Below are 12,460 nucleotides of genomic sequence, written 5' to 3'. Positions count from 1 at the left end.
TTCTCTGTTGAAGGATGTGCAGTTCACCCAGGCACATTTAATAGCATGACAAACATTTTGTCTCTTTGAAACACAAAATATTACACAACTCTACAGATGCTCTTAATCCACAGTGTGAACTGGGGTACCATTATTTTGGCCATAATTACACTTCCCATTCTCACCAAGAAATTTAACTGATGTGGCCTTAACAGCATATCTAAGACCAGAAGAACAAATAAGCCACTTCAAGCATCTTGTTACTCATTTCTGGCACCCATTCCATAGAGAAACACCACAGCACTGAAACTTCACAAATAACATGGTTGCAGTAGTCAAGATGAAGAGTGTGGTTCATTTGATTGCCTGAAGTGATGGCAAGATAACACCTGCTGTCAGATACTTCCTGAAATTGTTTGCTCTTTCAAGTAAGAGTCCTGCTTGCCATCTTTTTGCAGTCCTTGGGAATCTGTACTTGCCTAAGTAGTATTTTACACAACTGCTTCTCTGCTGTAGAGTACCACAGAGCTTGTATGAATCAGTCCCACAAATTTCCTTTCTAGTTCTTTCAAGGCATTCCATTGATTCAGCTTCAACAAGTGTTGTGTCAACTGTCTTACAGAAACATAAGACAAACTGTGCAGAACTGGAAGGAGTTAGGTCTGTTTGAAAAGCTGAAAGCTCCTACTTTGCTGTGAAAGGCCTTCAGCCCCAAACAAATTCTATGCTCTTCACAGAGCTGGGCACTTAGAAATTCAGTTGGTAACAGAAATTCAAAGGATGCAAAGAAGCTGTCTGCCACTTGTTCGATTAGGATCATTTCCCATGACAATGTAGGTGAAGAAGAGTTCACCTGCAATGTTTCACAGTCCTTTCCACTCTATAGCTACGACACACACAGTTCACCACATACAACACATGGCGTATTCATAGGATCATAGGACAGTACACAGTGCTATGAATTTGCAGTATAGAGAGAACTGAAGCATTCTGTCCCTGCAGTAAACCAGTCTCATGGTGAAAGGCAAGATACATTTACCAATGTTTGAGGCAGGCAGATACTACTGTATCATGGCAAGCAAATACTAGACTGGAATAGGTAAATTTAGCTAACGGTTAAAACAATGTTGAGCAAACACCCCAAAATACGTAAGTGTCACTGCTTGTACAGCATCTAACACAATCAGACTCTTGTACTTAGCTGGCATTACTCTATAACTGAACAGTACTAAAGCATTCAGTCTTGTAAGCACAGAACTCTAGTCATCTTGCAGAAGGTATGAGTCTTTCCGATCAGCTGAATCCTCCTTCAGCATAAGTCTACTGTACATGGGGAAAAGAAGGTAGCATTAGTAAAAAAACCCAGACATATAACAGTTGATAAGTGTGCTTTACAGTAACAGCACTGGTTTCAACAGTGCCAGTTTTCCCCCAAAACTACCTCCATGTCTCTGGTCCCACTTGCCTTTACAGAGTTCTTATGTTCCCTGGTAATGACATTCAAAATATCTGCCAGATTATGCAGCAATTCATATTAAGGTAATTTATGTTAAACTGATCTGCATCAGTAATTCCTCAAGAGAAAAAAAAATTGTAGGAAAGTAATAGTAGCACTGGTTGAGGAAGAAGCTACTTCTGCTGTTGTCAAAGTTAGTGTTTACCCAATCCCACTCTTCTAGGGCACAGAAATATTAGGCTCACATCTGAAATTGCCTCCAAGTACAGAATACACAATTCCACTGCTCTGAACTCTTCCTGAATCTGCATGAGAACTCATAAAAACATCTCCACTACAGCATCTACTGGTCTGCATTAAAGCCTCCCTCACTAATGAATTAATCAGCTACAAACCAGTGGTGAAGATTTCAGGGTCAACACTAGTATCCACTGGGTCTACAATGGGCTACATTAAGAACAGAAATCATAGAGATTAATAAAGGATTATTTTGCATTATCTGATTTGAAAGTAAGGAAAAAAACATGCTTTACGGACTGAAGTAGAAGAGAAATTTAAAGCAATTGTTATATACTGACTTAGAGTTTCTACTAATCCTTTGTGGTTTCTTTTCTTTTTCATTCCTGCCTGTCATACAGAGAATACATTTCCCAACTTTATTTTGTGTCTTGGCAATTCACCTTTTTCAGGTACCTCAAAGCTTTTGAATCTAAGGCTTAGAGAATCATGAAGTCTACTACCCAACATTGTTGACCGTTTATTTATTTATTTATTGTTAAATGTATTGCCTGCACTGAAAAGCAGAGATTCTAAACCAGTATCTCTCATGATTCACAGATACCAGATATTTGTTCTTAGTGTGGGATTATGTATGCCTAACAATAAAACTCTGGTGATTTATATGTGGTCATTTATTACTTACATGAACTGCTTTTGCTGAACAGATTCTATAGTCTTAGTCAGACTTGCCAAACTAGAACTACTCAACAGTCTATGATTTCTTTCAGCCATAAGAAATAAAGGTAGACTGAGAACAATCATCTTGTACCTTAATTTTTAGTGAGAGAACTGTAAGAAATCAGAATTATTACTTGAAAACAATCAAGTATAACAAAATCATTATGATAGAGTTGAGCAGAAATATTAGTTAAGGTTCATAATTGTACAATATAAAAAAAAAAATCCTTTCAGCTTACCTCATTAAACTATATATAATGATTTCCTTAGAAGACACACTTGTGAAAACTAAGGCCCAAAGAGCTCTATTTAACAGAGCATACCCATCCACATATAAGAAGGCAGCAAGGAAGAATCAGCATTTCTCTGTTTATAGGCCAGTTAGTACAACATTGTACTGACACGGAAGATCTCTCCTTCCCCCAGACATTAAAAATCTAGTCATGGGTGATGACATACTCCAATAACTGTAGGTGAGGTACGTTGATCTAACTAAAGCTTCGTCAGCTCTTCATGTCCATAGATACACTTTTGAAAAACTTGGGTCAAACAACTCACATTTTCATGGTGCTCACAGTATGAAAAGAAGAGAGTGATAATTGACCTAGAATGTATGTTAAAAAGCTTCCATTAAGAATATTCTAAAAAAATATTCTGCAAAATCAGATCATATAAATCTTTCAGCCTTTGCTGAAAAAGTGACATGCAAAATTACTCTCAACTCTCTACATTTGGACTCCACAGAAGTATCTTAAATCTTTTATCACAAGTTTAAATCAGAAACTACAGCAGGTAGGAGCGAAAACTGTTTAAAGGAAGAACTGTTTTTAAATTTCTAGTGGACCAATGGTAGTGTACAGAAAAGGAATGAGGAGGAGGGGTTCCTCTTCTGAAAACTACAAAGATTCTGTTGGGAAGCCTGACCTGGGTAATGAGTACCAGCTGCCTACCTTCACTGGTAGCTGCATTCTTCTGGGCTTTGGTGGGTGTGTGATCCGTACTTGAACTCACGTCGGATGAGATGCTTGAGCTGCCCTTGCCTGCAAAGGGAGAAGGAGGTGTAGAGGGTGGGAGGGAGAGAGAACAAACATGAGTATCAACAGTGAAATAGAAAGACCTTCAATATCTGAACCTGGAACAATTCCAGGAAGCTTTAAACTGTGTTTAAAGCAGCTCATGTTCATTTTGTACACACCAGGGTAGGAGTTAACTGCACTATAACTTCTAGCACACGTATCTTCACGTGTATTAAGGTTGCAAATAGCCTCCTGTGCCAAAGAGGCTCTTACTACTTATTTGCTAAGCTCCATTGTAAATGAAAAGTTTGTGATTAACAGCATTAAGGGAACTTTCACATTCAGTTTACTCATTCAAATACCTCTAACACAGATCAGAACAAATGGTTAAGTTCATAATGAGTTAAATGAGTTTAGAGTTATGTATTCACATCATCTATTCAAGTCACTTGGTCAAATGAAAATGAAAGCAAGGTATCTGTTATTTTCTCCTGCACCATGCTCACTGCTTGATGTAATACACCATTTCAAAACTAACTAACTTCTAACTAATTGTGGGGGTTTTTTAACTGTACATCATAACCCATGGAAGTTTTGTCTCTTATTTTCTTTCTTTTTTCTTCCCCTGCATTTCCTACATCAATGAGCTCAGACCTATATGTCACATGTCAAACCAGGTACAAGTTACCAATGAAAGAAATCCAAATACAAAGAGAATATTAACGAAGGTAGATACTATAGAAGAACAGAGTTGGCTAAACCAAAACTGTCTTTTTGTTTACACCTGTGAGGATCTAAGAAGGAGTCACTTCTGTTTCCTTTCACTCATTCTTCTCAATCTCAGTGATTACTAACAAGGAATACATTCTACTCTGCAGTAGGAACCAGACCAACCACCCAATCAGCAATACACAAGATAATTCTAGAGAGAGGAAATGCAGTGAATACTGTTACGATTTAAGAAGTTATCTATTGCCACAGACACTGCATCAGTGAAGTCGTTAAGAGCTATGCTAGCTTTTGGATCAAAATTAGGCTGTATGCAGAAAGCAAGCTAACACCATGTTTCTGTCACTTGAGTAAACCTATAATCATAGGAATGTTAGCAAGAGACTTTTCTGATCTGTTATTTCAATCAAGCATTCCTTAGGGTTCTGGCTTACAGTATGCCTGGTTTTCAAAACATTTAGATGTAAGGGAGAGGTCTGCTTTTTAAAGGTGCCACAACAGAACAAGGATTTAAGTTTTAATGGGAAACGACTGGAGAATGTGCAAATGCAGGTTGCTTCACAACCAAGGTACTGCCACTTAATCCGTCAGCCAGCCCTAGAGAATCATTCTCCACATAAAGTTGCTTAAGTTAACATGCTCACATTGGAGAGATGATTGTGAATTGAATTGTAGAGAAAGGATATTAAAATGGCCAGAAGTAAGTAAAAAAAATAAATGGCTAAAGCTAGTAGTTGGGTGGGGTGAAAAGAAAGAAAAAAGTGTATTTTCAGAGATTTGCTAACTGCTTTTTACATTCTTAAAAGAAGTTAAGCAAAACCAAGCAGCAATGCCTCTAAAATATCACTTCAGTTGCTCTCAAGCTGTGACATGAGTTGGAGTAATGGACTGTGGTCTTCATAAGGAATTACTGCCCCAAAAACAGCTCTCCAGTGAAGACAACTAGGTTTGTGGTAGAAGAAAGGCAGATGAGAAAAGGATAGATGTAAAATGATCTTTCCCAAGAAGAGGCCAGAGAACATGAAACATCTGCAACAGTTGATAATCAAACCATTACTGATAAGAAAGATATTTAGATGGTATTGCCACTACCAGCAACTGCAGAGGCAGGAAACAAAATTCCAAGGAGTCAGCCCTCCTTAACACATTAATAGAAGAAAAGAAAACAAAAAAGAGTAACTGGAAAAATTATGTCCTCAAAGCCAATAAACAGGATTTCCTCTAAAAAAGAAATTATCTTTTTTTTGGGGGGGGAGAGGGGGAAGGAAGTCAAGGATACCAAATAACAGCAGAGTTGCTAGTTGCCCATCTGTGGCATAGGTTGTTGTTTACAAAGTCAATGTTTCCCAGGCTCCAAACCTCCCCCTGCTACTAACATCAATAGTAGTTCTGTTTACTCCACATATAAGCAAGTCTCCAAGAGCACAACAGAAATATTTCACCCACTGTAGGCTGTTAATTGCCAGTACACCTAGTAGTAACATATTTACAAGTGCACACTTCTATAGAAACTGTGAAATTCCAGATATGTCCAGATATTTACCATTTAAATCTACTTGGAGTTTAAAATATTTTAACTCATTGCAAGAAGTTAAAACATTAAGGAAAAAAAACCCACAGTGGTTACTATTTTGGTTGGGTACAGTTCTTCCTGTAATTATATCTAGATTTTTCCCTCATACAGTCAACAGTTCTTTATTTCTAATCCAGAAGCTGCAATCCAAAAGAAAGGAAACTGCACTATGGTAGTAGGTAGATAGGGCACAGTTTTCCCAGAATACACCATAATTTACACTGGGAGTGAAGGCAGCATGTACTGCACAACATGAGCAAAGATCACACAGCTGCACAGTTGCAATTCAAATCATGTCTCTGACCCGCTTCTGAAGAAGCAAGAGTACGGATTTTTTTTTCCGTCTACTAGTGCCAAAGTCTTACAATAGTCATAGGAACAAGAGTCCGGCCATCTAATCCAGTACGCTATTTCCTACAGATCATATTTTGATCCTGCTGGAAAGAAAGTTAGAATAAGAACAGCATATAACAGGTGCTTCCCCCGAACATTGTCTCCGCCTTTGTAGCCCATGGAAGATTTTTAGTCATAGATGTCTTTCTACTCAATAGCCCTATAGTCTTATTAAATCTAGCTTGTCTCTTTTGAGTCATGACTATTAAAATAATGCGTTCCATTTTCTTTTTATCACAGATGACTATACTGACTAAATATTAGCTTTGTTTTCTAAAAGCATTTGCGTCTTCAGTTTTGCTATGAGAACAGAATAAATACCTATGATAATAAAAGAGATGCTATGTACTAACTAATGAAACACTACCAGAAGGTTGTGCATGGAACTGGATGGTCTTACTCCCCATTTCAATATTGCTGAAATAAAGCAACAGCTTTTCACTGCCGCTTGTATAGAAAGTTATAATCTTTACTTCAAAGGCATACTAAACTAGAGCTTGAAACACTTCTATCAATATATTTCAGGCTGTCAAAACTTGCAAGACAGAAGTAAGACAGAACATACAAGGAATCTTAGCCAAATAGAAGCAGTTGATAAATACTGGAAAGGAAACAGTGTGAACTCATGAAGAGCAAACTGGATTCTGCCGGTCACATTCACTATCAAAAAGTGTCAAAGATATCACAAGTCAGTCAGGACATTACCAATGCAATTTAAACTTACCTGGGAAAACACAGGCTATAATTGTATGAGAGTGAGAAACCATTTTCAGAAGAACATATGCAAAGCATATTTCGGACAGTGTTTCTGACTGTATGACTGCCACGTCTTCTGGTGCATTTTGTTGTTTTCCTCATTTACTGCACTTCCAGCCAGCATAAATAGAAACTGCTTGAGTTATGTGATGCAAGTCATAAGATACACAAGGCTCACTGACCTATATGATAGATGAAAATGTGTCCCAGCAGCAAGTCACAGAATCACAGAATATGCTGAGTTGGAAGGGACCCACAAGGATCATCAAATCCAACTCCTGGTCCTCTACAGGACCATCCACAAGAGTCAAACCATGTGCCTGAGAGTATCTTCCAAATGCTTCTTCAACTCTGTCAGGCTTGGCGCTGTGACTATTTCCCTAGGGACCCTATTCCAGTGCCCAACCACCCTTCAAGTGAAGAATCTCTTTCTAATATCCAAACCTCACCTGACACAACTTCAGGCCATTCCCTCAGGTCCTGTCAATGGTCACTGCAGAGATCAGTGTCTACCCCTCCTCTTCCCCTCACGAGGAAGTTGTAGACTGCAATGAGGTCTCCCCTCAGTGTCCTCTTCTCCAGGCGGAATGGACCAAGTGACCTCAGAAGCTCCTCATATGGTTTCCCCTCAAGGCCCTTCACCATCTCCATTGCCCTCCTTTTGATACTCTCTAACAGCTTTATATCTTTCTTATACTGTGGTGCCCCAAACTGCACACAATATTCAAGGTGAGGCTGCCCCAGTGCAGAGCAGAGCGGGACAATCCCCTCCTTCAACCGGCTGGCGATGTTTTGCCTGATGCCCCCCAGGACATGGTTGCCCTCCTGGCTGCCAGGGCACTGCTGACTCATATTCAACTTGCCGTTGACCAGGACCCTCAGCTCCCTTTCCACAGCACTGCTTTCCAGCATCTCTCATTCCCCAGCCTATACGTACAACCAGGGTTGCCCCACCCCAGGTGCAGAATCCGGCACCTTCCCTTGTTGAACTTCATATGGTTGCTGATTGCCCAACCCTCTGATTTGTCGAGGTCTCTCTGCAGAGCCTCCCTGCCTTCAAGGAAGACAACAGTTCCTCCCAGTTTTGTGTTGTCTGCAAACTTGCTTAGTATCCCTTTCAGTTCTGCATCCAAGTCATTTATGAAGATGTTGAAGAGCACAGGGCCTGAGATGGAGCCCTGTGGAACCCCATTAGTGACAGCTCACCAGTCTGATTTTACCCCATTCACTACTGTCCTCTGTGATTGACCTGCACACCAGTTGCTCACCCACCACGTGATGTGTTTATCCAGCCGTGTACTGGACAGCTTGTCCAGAAGGATCCTGTGAGAGACAGTATTGAAAGCTTTAATGAAATCCAAAAAGATTATATCAACTGGCTTCCCTTGATCAGCTAGGTGGGTTACCATGTCATAGAAGAAAATCAGGTTTGATAAGCAGGACTTTCCTCTCATGAAGCCGTGCTGGCTGTGACCAATGACTCTGTTGTCTTTCAGGTGTTTTTCAATACTTCCCAGAATAATCTTCTCCATAACTTTACCAGGCACTGAAGTGAGACTGACAGGCTTGTAGTTTTCTGGGTCCTCCTTCTTGCTCTTCTTGAAAATTGGGACAGTATTTGCCAGCTTCCAGTCAGCTGGGACCTCTCCAGATTCCCAAGACCTCTCAAAAAGGGTCAAGAGAGGTTTTGCAATAAAACCAGCTAGCTCTTTGAGGATTCTTGGATGAATCCCATCAGGCCCCATGGATTTGTAGGGATCCAGTCGGAACAGCAGATCCCACACAATTTCAGGGTTGACCCTTTCACTCGCTATGGAAAAATTTTACTAGTTTTTTTGCAGCACATTTGCTCTTGGATTCTGGTGTAGGGGTATTTTTGGACTATATTTTACAAACCCTTCTAAGATCTCATACAAACAAGCTGACCTGACATTGGTTCTTACATGCTACCCTGGAAAATAACTGCAGCATTACTCTTGACAGCAAGTTTTAATGTGATGACACGTGCCTTCAGCAAGCAGTGACAGGTACTTCAGGAGTTAATGGATAATGGGACCAAATATATTGTTTGCCATGCTGAAGTGAAACATTAGACAAAATGCCAAAACAGAAAAACAAAACAATCATTAAGAAAAAAAAAAAAGGCAATTAAGTCCAGAATAATAGCCATTAATCTTTTTAACTGTCCAAAAGTGTTATACTGCAATGACTTTGAAATAAAAAAATCTGAAAATTTTGTTTATTTAAGCCATCAATTTTTATACAAATGACATTATTCAAATTAAACTTCTCAACATGAAAGGGCATATGCTCATGGCTTTCCTACCAGATGATCATTACTCTTTCTCTTTTATATCTTCAGACAAGCTCTTTTTTAAATCAAATATATGCCAACTACATCAAGAAGAGATCCAGAAAAAAAGCAGTCCAAACCTCAAAGCATCAGGGATCATGCAAAAGGAAAGAAAAATCTCTTTTCCTTCTCTTGTTTCCATGACACGCATTATGCTGGTCCAAGTCTCCAAAACCTCAAGTGTATCTCTTTTCAATCTGCACCTTCAGAGACTGCAAACTCCTAGCGTGTTTCCAAGTATCCCCATGGAAATCAACAGCCCACTGCAAGCCTTAGTCTTTGTGGATATATGGCATTCTTTAACGATGCAATAAATTAATTCATTTATCCAAAGTAAAAGTGAAGTTGGACTACACACTTTGGACAATCATTCTCCTTGGATTTATATTCGTACCAATGGAAATTATATGTCATAAAACTCGTTTCCACCTATTCATTCTAAACTGCTGAGCAAACTATCACTGTTTCAGCATTGAAGTTACCTACCTACAAGCACTGTCACTCACTGAACTGCTTTCAGGATGAAATATGTTCATTTACAAATTCACATTGACCTTCTGCTCTAAAATCTTAGGAGTAAGGTTCTCAAGAGATTTTAGGTTTTTTTCCAAATCGAATTAAAATGTGTCAACATAACACACAGACTCTAAATTTCATTCCACCCAACATTTGTCAGGATATGATAAAGCAAACAGCAATCTGCACAAATTCCAACCCCAAGGAAAGGAAATAAACTGAATGTTTCACAGGAAGTATACTGAAGTTTGAAGAGTTTGCAGATATTGTTCCCTTTGGGACAATATTTCCTAAAACTTTCACAAGTGAAATCTCCACAAGCATTTTACATTATTTTTTTTTTATTTTTAAACCTCAACTTCAGCTTCCAGGATTGTGAAATTTGGCTGTGAAATTTGGCATAACTTAGTTATGAAATTTGGCATAACTTAGTTATGAAATAGTACACTTAGTTCTGCAGCATTTCTGTAAGTTTTAAGCTAAATTTCAACTCTGGCCAAATTCGCCTGTGTGACCTTCTTCCAGTCAGTACCTGCTTCAACTTTTCAAGCACCACAGTGCACTACAAAACCTCCTGCAATACCTAACAGGCTATACTAAAGTATCTCTTCTAGGGAGTCAGTCACCTTACTAATTTTTTATTTCTTTTAGGAATTTGTACTGGGTGCAGGAACCAGTCAGCTCCAATGGCCCCCAGCCAAGGCACAGCTGACCCTCTCAGTCACAGGTGAGCAGGCACTTCTTTTTTCATCTATGTTACAAGACGCAACAAGCCACTTGAAAGGAGAAGCTATAACACTGAGGGCAATAAGCATTATTTAATTCTGATGTAAATCTGACTGTGGAAGTTCTGCAGCTAGCAAGAAAATGGTTTATCCACTATACTGTAAAAGGTTTGAATTTGAAGAAGATACATAGAAGTGCAGATGTCAGATCAAATTTTTCAGAACCATTAGCAGAACGATATTTATTACTAGCAAGGCAAGACTATTCAGAAAGGCTGGATTAAAATAGTGAAGCTTAAGTAAAATTGTTCACACAGGCATAGATTCTAGTTGCTGTGCCTTGCTAGAAGCCTACTGGGTTTGTACTCAGGACATCCGTAACTCACATCTTTGTGCTAAATAACTCACTGCAAGTTCAAACTGGCTAAAGGATTTATTTAATGAAGTCTTCAAGTGGACTCATCTAATCTAATAACTAAAAAGAGGCAGGGTACATATTTTATGTCTCACTCTTTTGCCTCCATGTAACAGATGATAATATCAATTCCTTTTCTAGAGAACTTCACCCCTGACTGATGAGGCTTGTTAACCAAGAACTGTTAACTGGGACTAGTAAAGTCACCATCATTTTTGAAGACAGTACATCTCTCCTTATAAAAGCATTTCAAAATACAGAGGGACAAACAGCACATACCACTACTGAGTTTATAAAGAAGCAATCGTGTCAAACTACTCTGGTACAGGGCCTCTCTGAAACGTACTAAGCAGCCTGCATGCCAGAAGGTAATGCTAATTTGCAGCCAAACTTAGCACCATCTCACTTGGCAGCCGAACTTTGCTCTACATCTAACATGCTGATAAAAGCCTATGAACTCTTTAGTCTAGGAGGTAAGTATTATTTAACTAATGCTGCCTGAGAAAGAAAGAATGCAAGTACCTTTCTCACTTGAACTCAAAGTGAGAAAACAAGACAAGAAATTTGTAACATCTTCTTTATTACTTAACCGGACTAGCAGGTATAAGTACTAAAATACTATCTTTCACTGAAATGGCTTAGCCTGTACTCCAAAAGTGGTTCCTACTCTGTAGTGCTCTACTTTGACTAAGAAACAGGGAAATAAAACTTTAGCCTTCCTACCAGTGACAGAATTTTCTTAGAAACCATTACATTCATTAAATATTGGGTTTTTCATTATAAAATATCTTCCAATCACCAACATGTTTTAAAAGGCACATTTACTCAAGATACAATGTCCCTTAGTGCTATTTTATATATATATAATATATATGTAAATAATCTAACCTTAACTACTATTTTAATCTGATAGTAAAAAATTATTATTAAACCAACATAAGAAATTAATAAACACAATTGAGTCAAAACAAAATCCTTTTCCTGGCCTTAAACTTTCTCTGAGAATGTCACTTCATTGCCAAGTTCTCCACTAATGGCCGCTTCAAATTTGTTTTTCCCCAGTTCCACTGTAATTTAAACAATATGCTAATCCTTTATATTTAGAAAAGCCAGTGGCTATTCAGGTCAATACCCAACATAAATTGGTAGAGACTTCATTTGCACATCATCACATGGGCCATGCCAAAGGACAGAGGTAGCCTGAGAGCATAAACTCCAGTATAGATTCTGAAGCGGCTGCAAAACCTGCTGTTGCATTGGAGTGCACCAGGTATTTGGTAGAGATCTGAATTTCATTATATAGTAGCATACTGTCCAAAATCAAACCCACCAAATACATGCTTGTCTTCTACAATAATACCATTAACTCTAATGCTCATTTCACTTAAAGCACAAAAGCTACAGTATTCTCAATGATAATTTTCATCCATTTATTACAAATGCATCCAGTACTTGCACCAATATTCCTGTGTTCACAGTCAAAAGTAGTTGTGAATATTCTAGCATCACGGCCCAGCTACCCTGCTTACAGCTCATAAGACATGATCAATCTCACAGATGGAGTTTTAATCAGCACTTAAAGATGCAACTGC

At 38.7% G+C, this 12,460-nt stretch overlaps 1 protein-coding gene across 1 annotated transcript in view; it reads right to left on the bottom strand.

The window, feature by feature from the left end:
- FBXL7 (F-box and leucine rich repeat protein 7) overlaps positions 1 to 12,460 on the bottom strand; it is a 180,267-nt gene that overhangs the window by 135,684 nt on the left and 32,123 nt on the right. The window contains exon 2 of the mRNA XM_027739001.2: positions 3,343 to 3,432. Within this exon, the coding sequence (XP_027594802.1) occupies positions 3,343 to 3,432 (90 nt within the window). The remainder of the gene's footprint in view (positions 1 to 3,342; positions 3,433 to 12,460) is intronic.

This window comes from Pipra filicauda, unplaced genomic scaffold (assembly GCF_003945595.2).
Source record: "Pipra filicauda isolate LSUMZ 115617 unplaced genomic scaffold, ASM394559v2 scaffold297_size1274073_pilon, whole genome shotgun sequence".
Lineage (NCBI taxonomy): Eukaryota > Metazoa > Chordata > Aves > Passeriformes > Pipridae > Pipra > Pipra filicauda.
The sequence above is the reverse complement of the archived record's forward strand: the minus strand, read 5'-3'. Positions and strand labels throughout refer to the sequence as shown.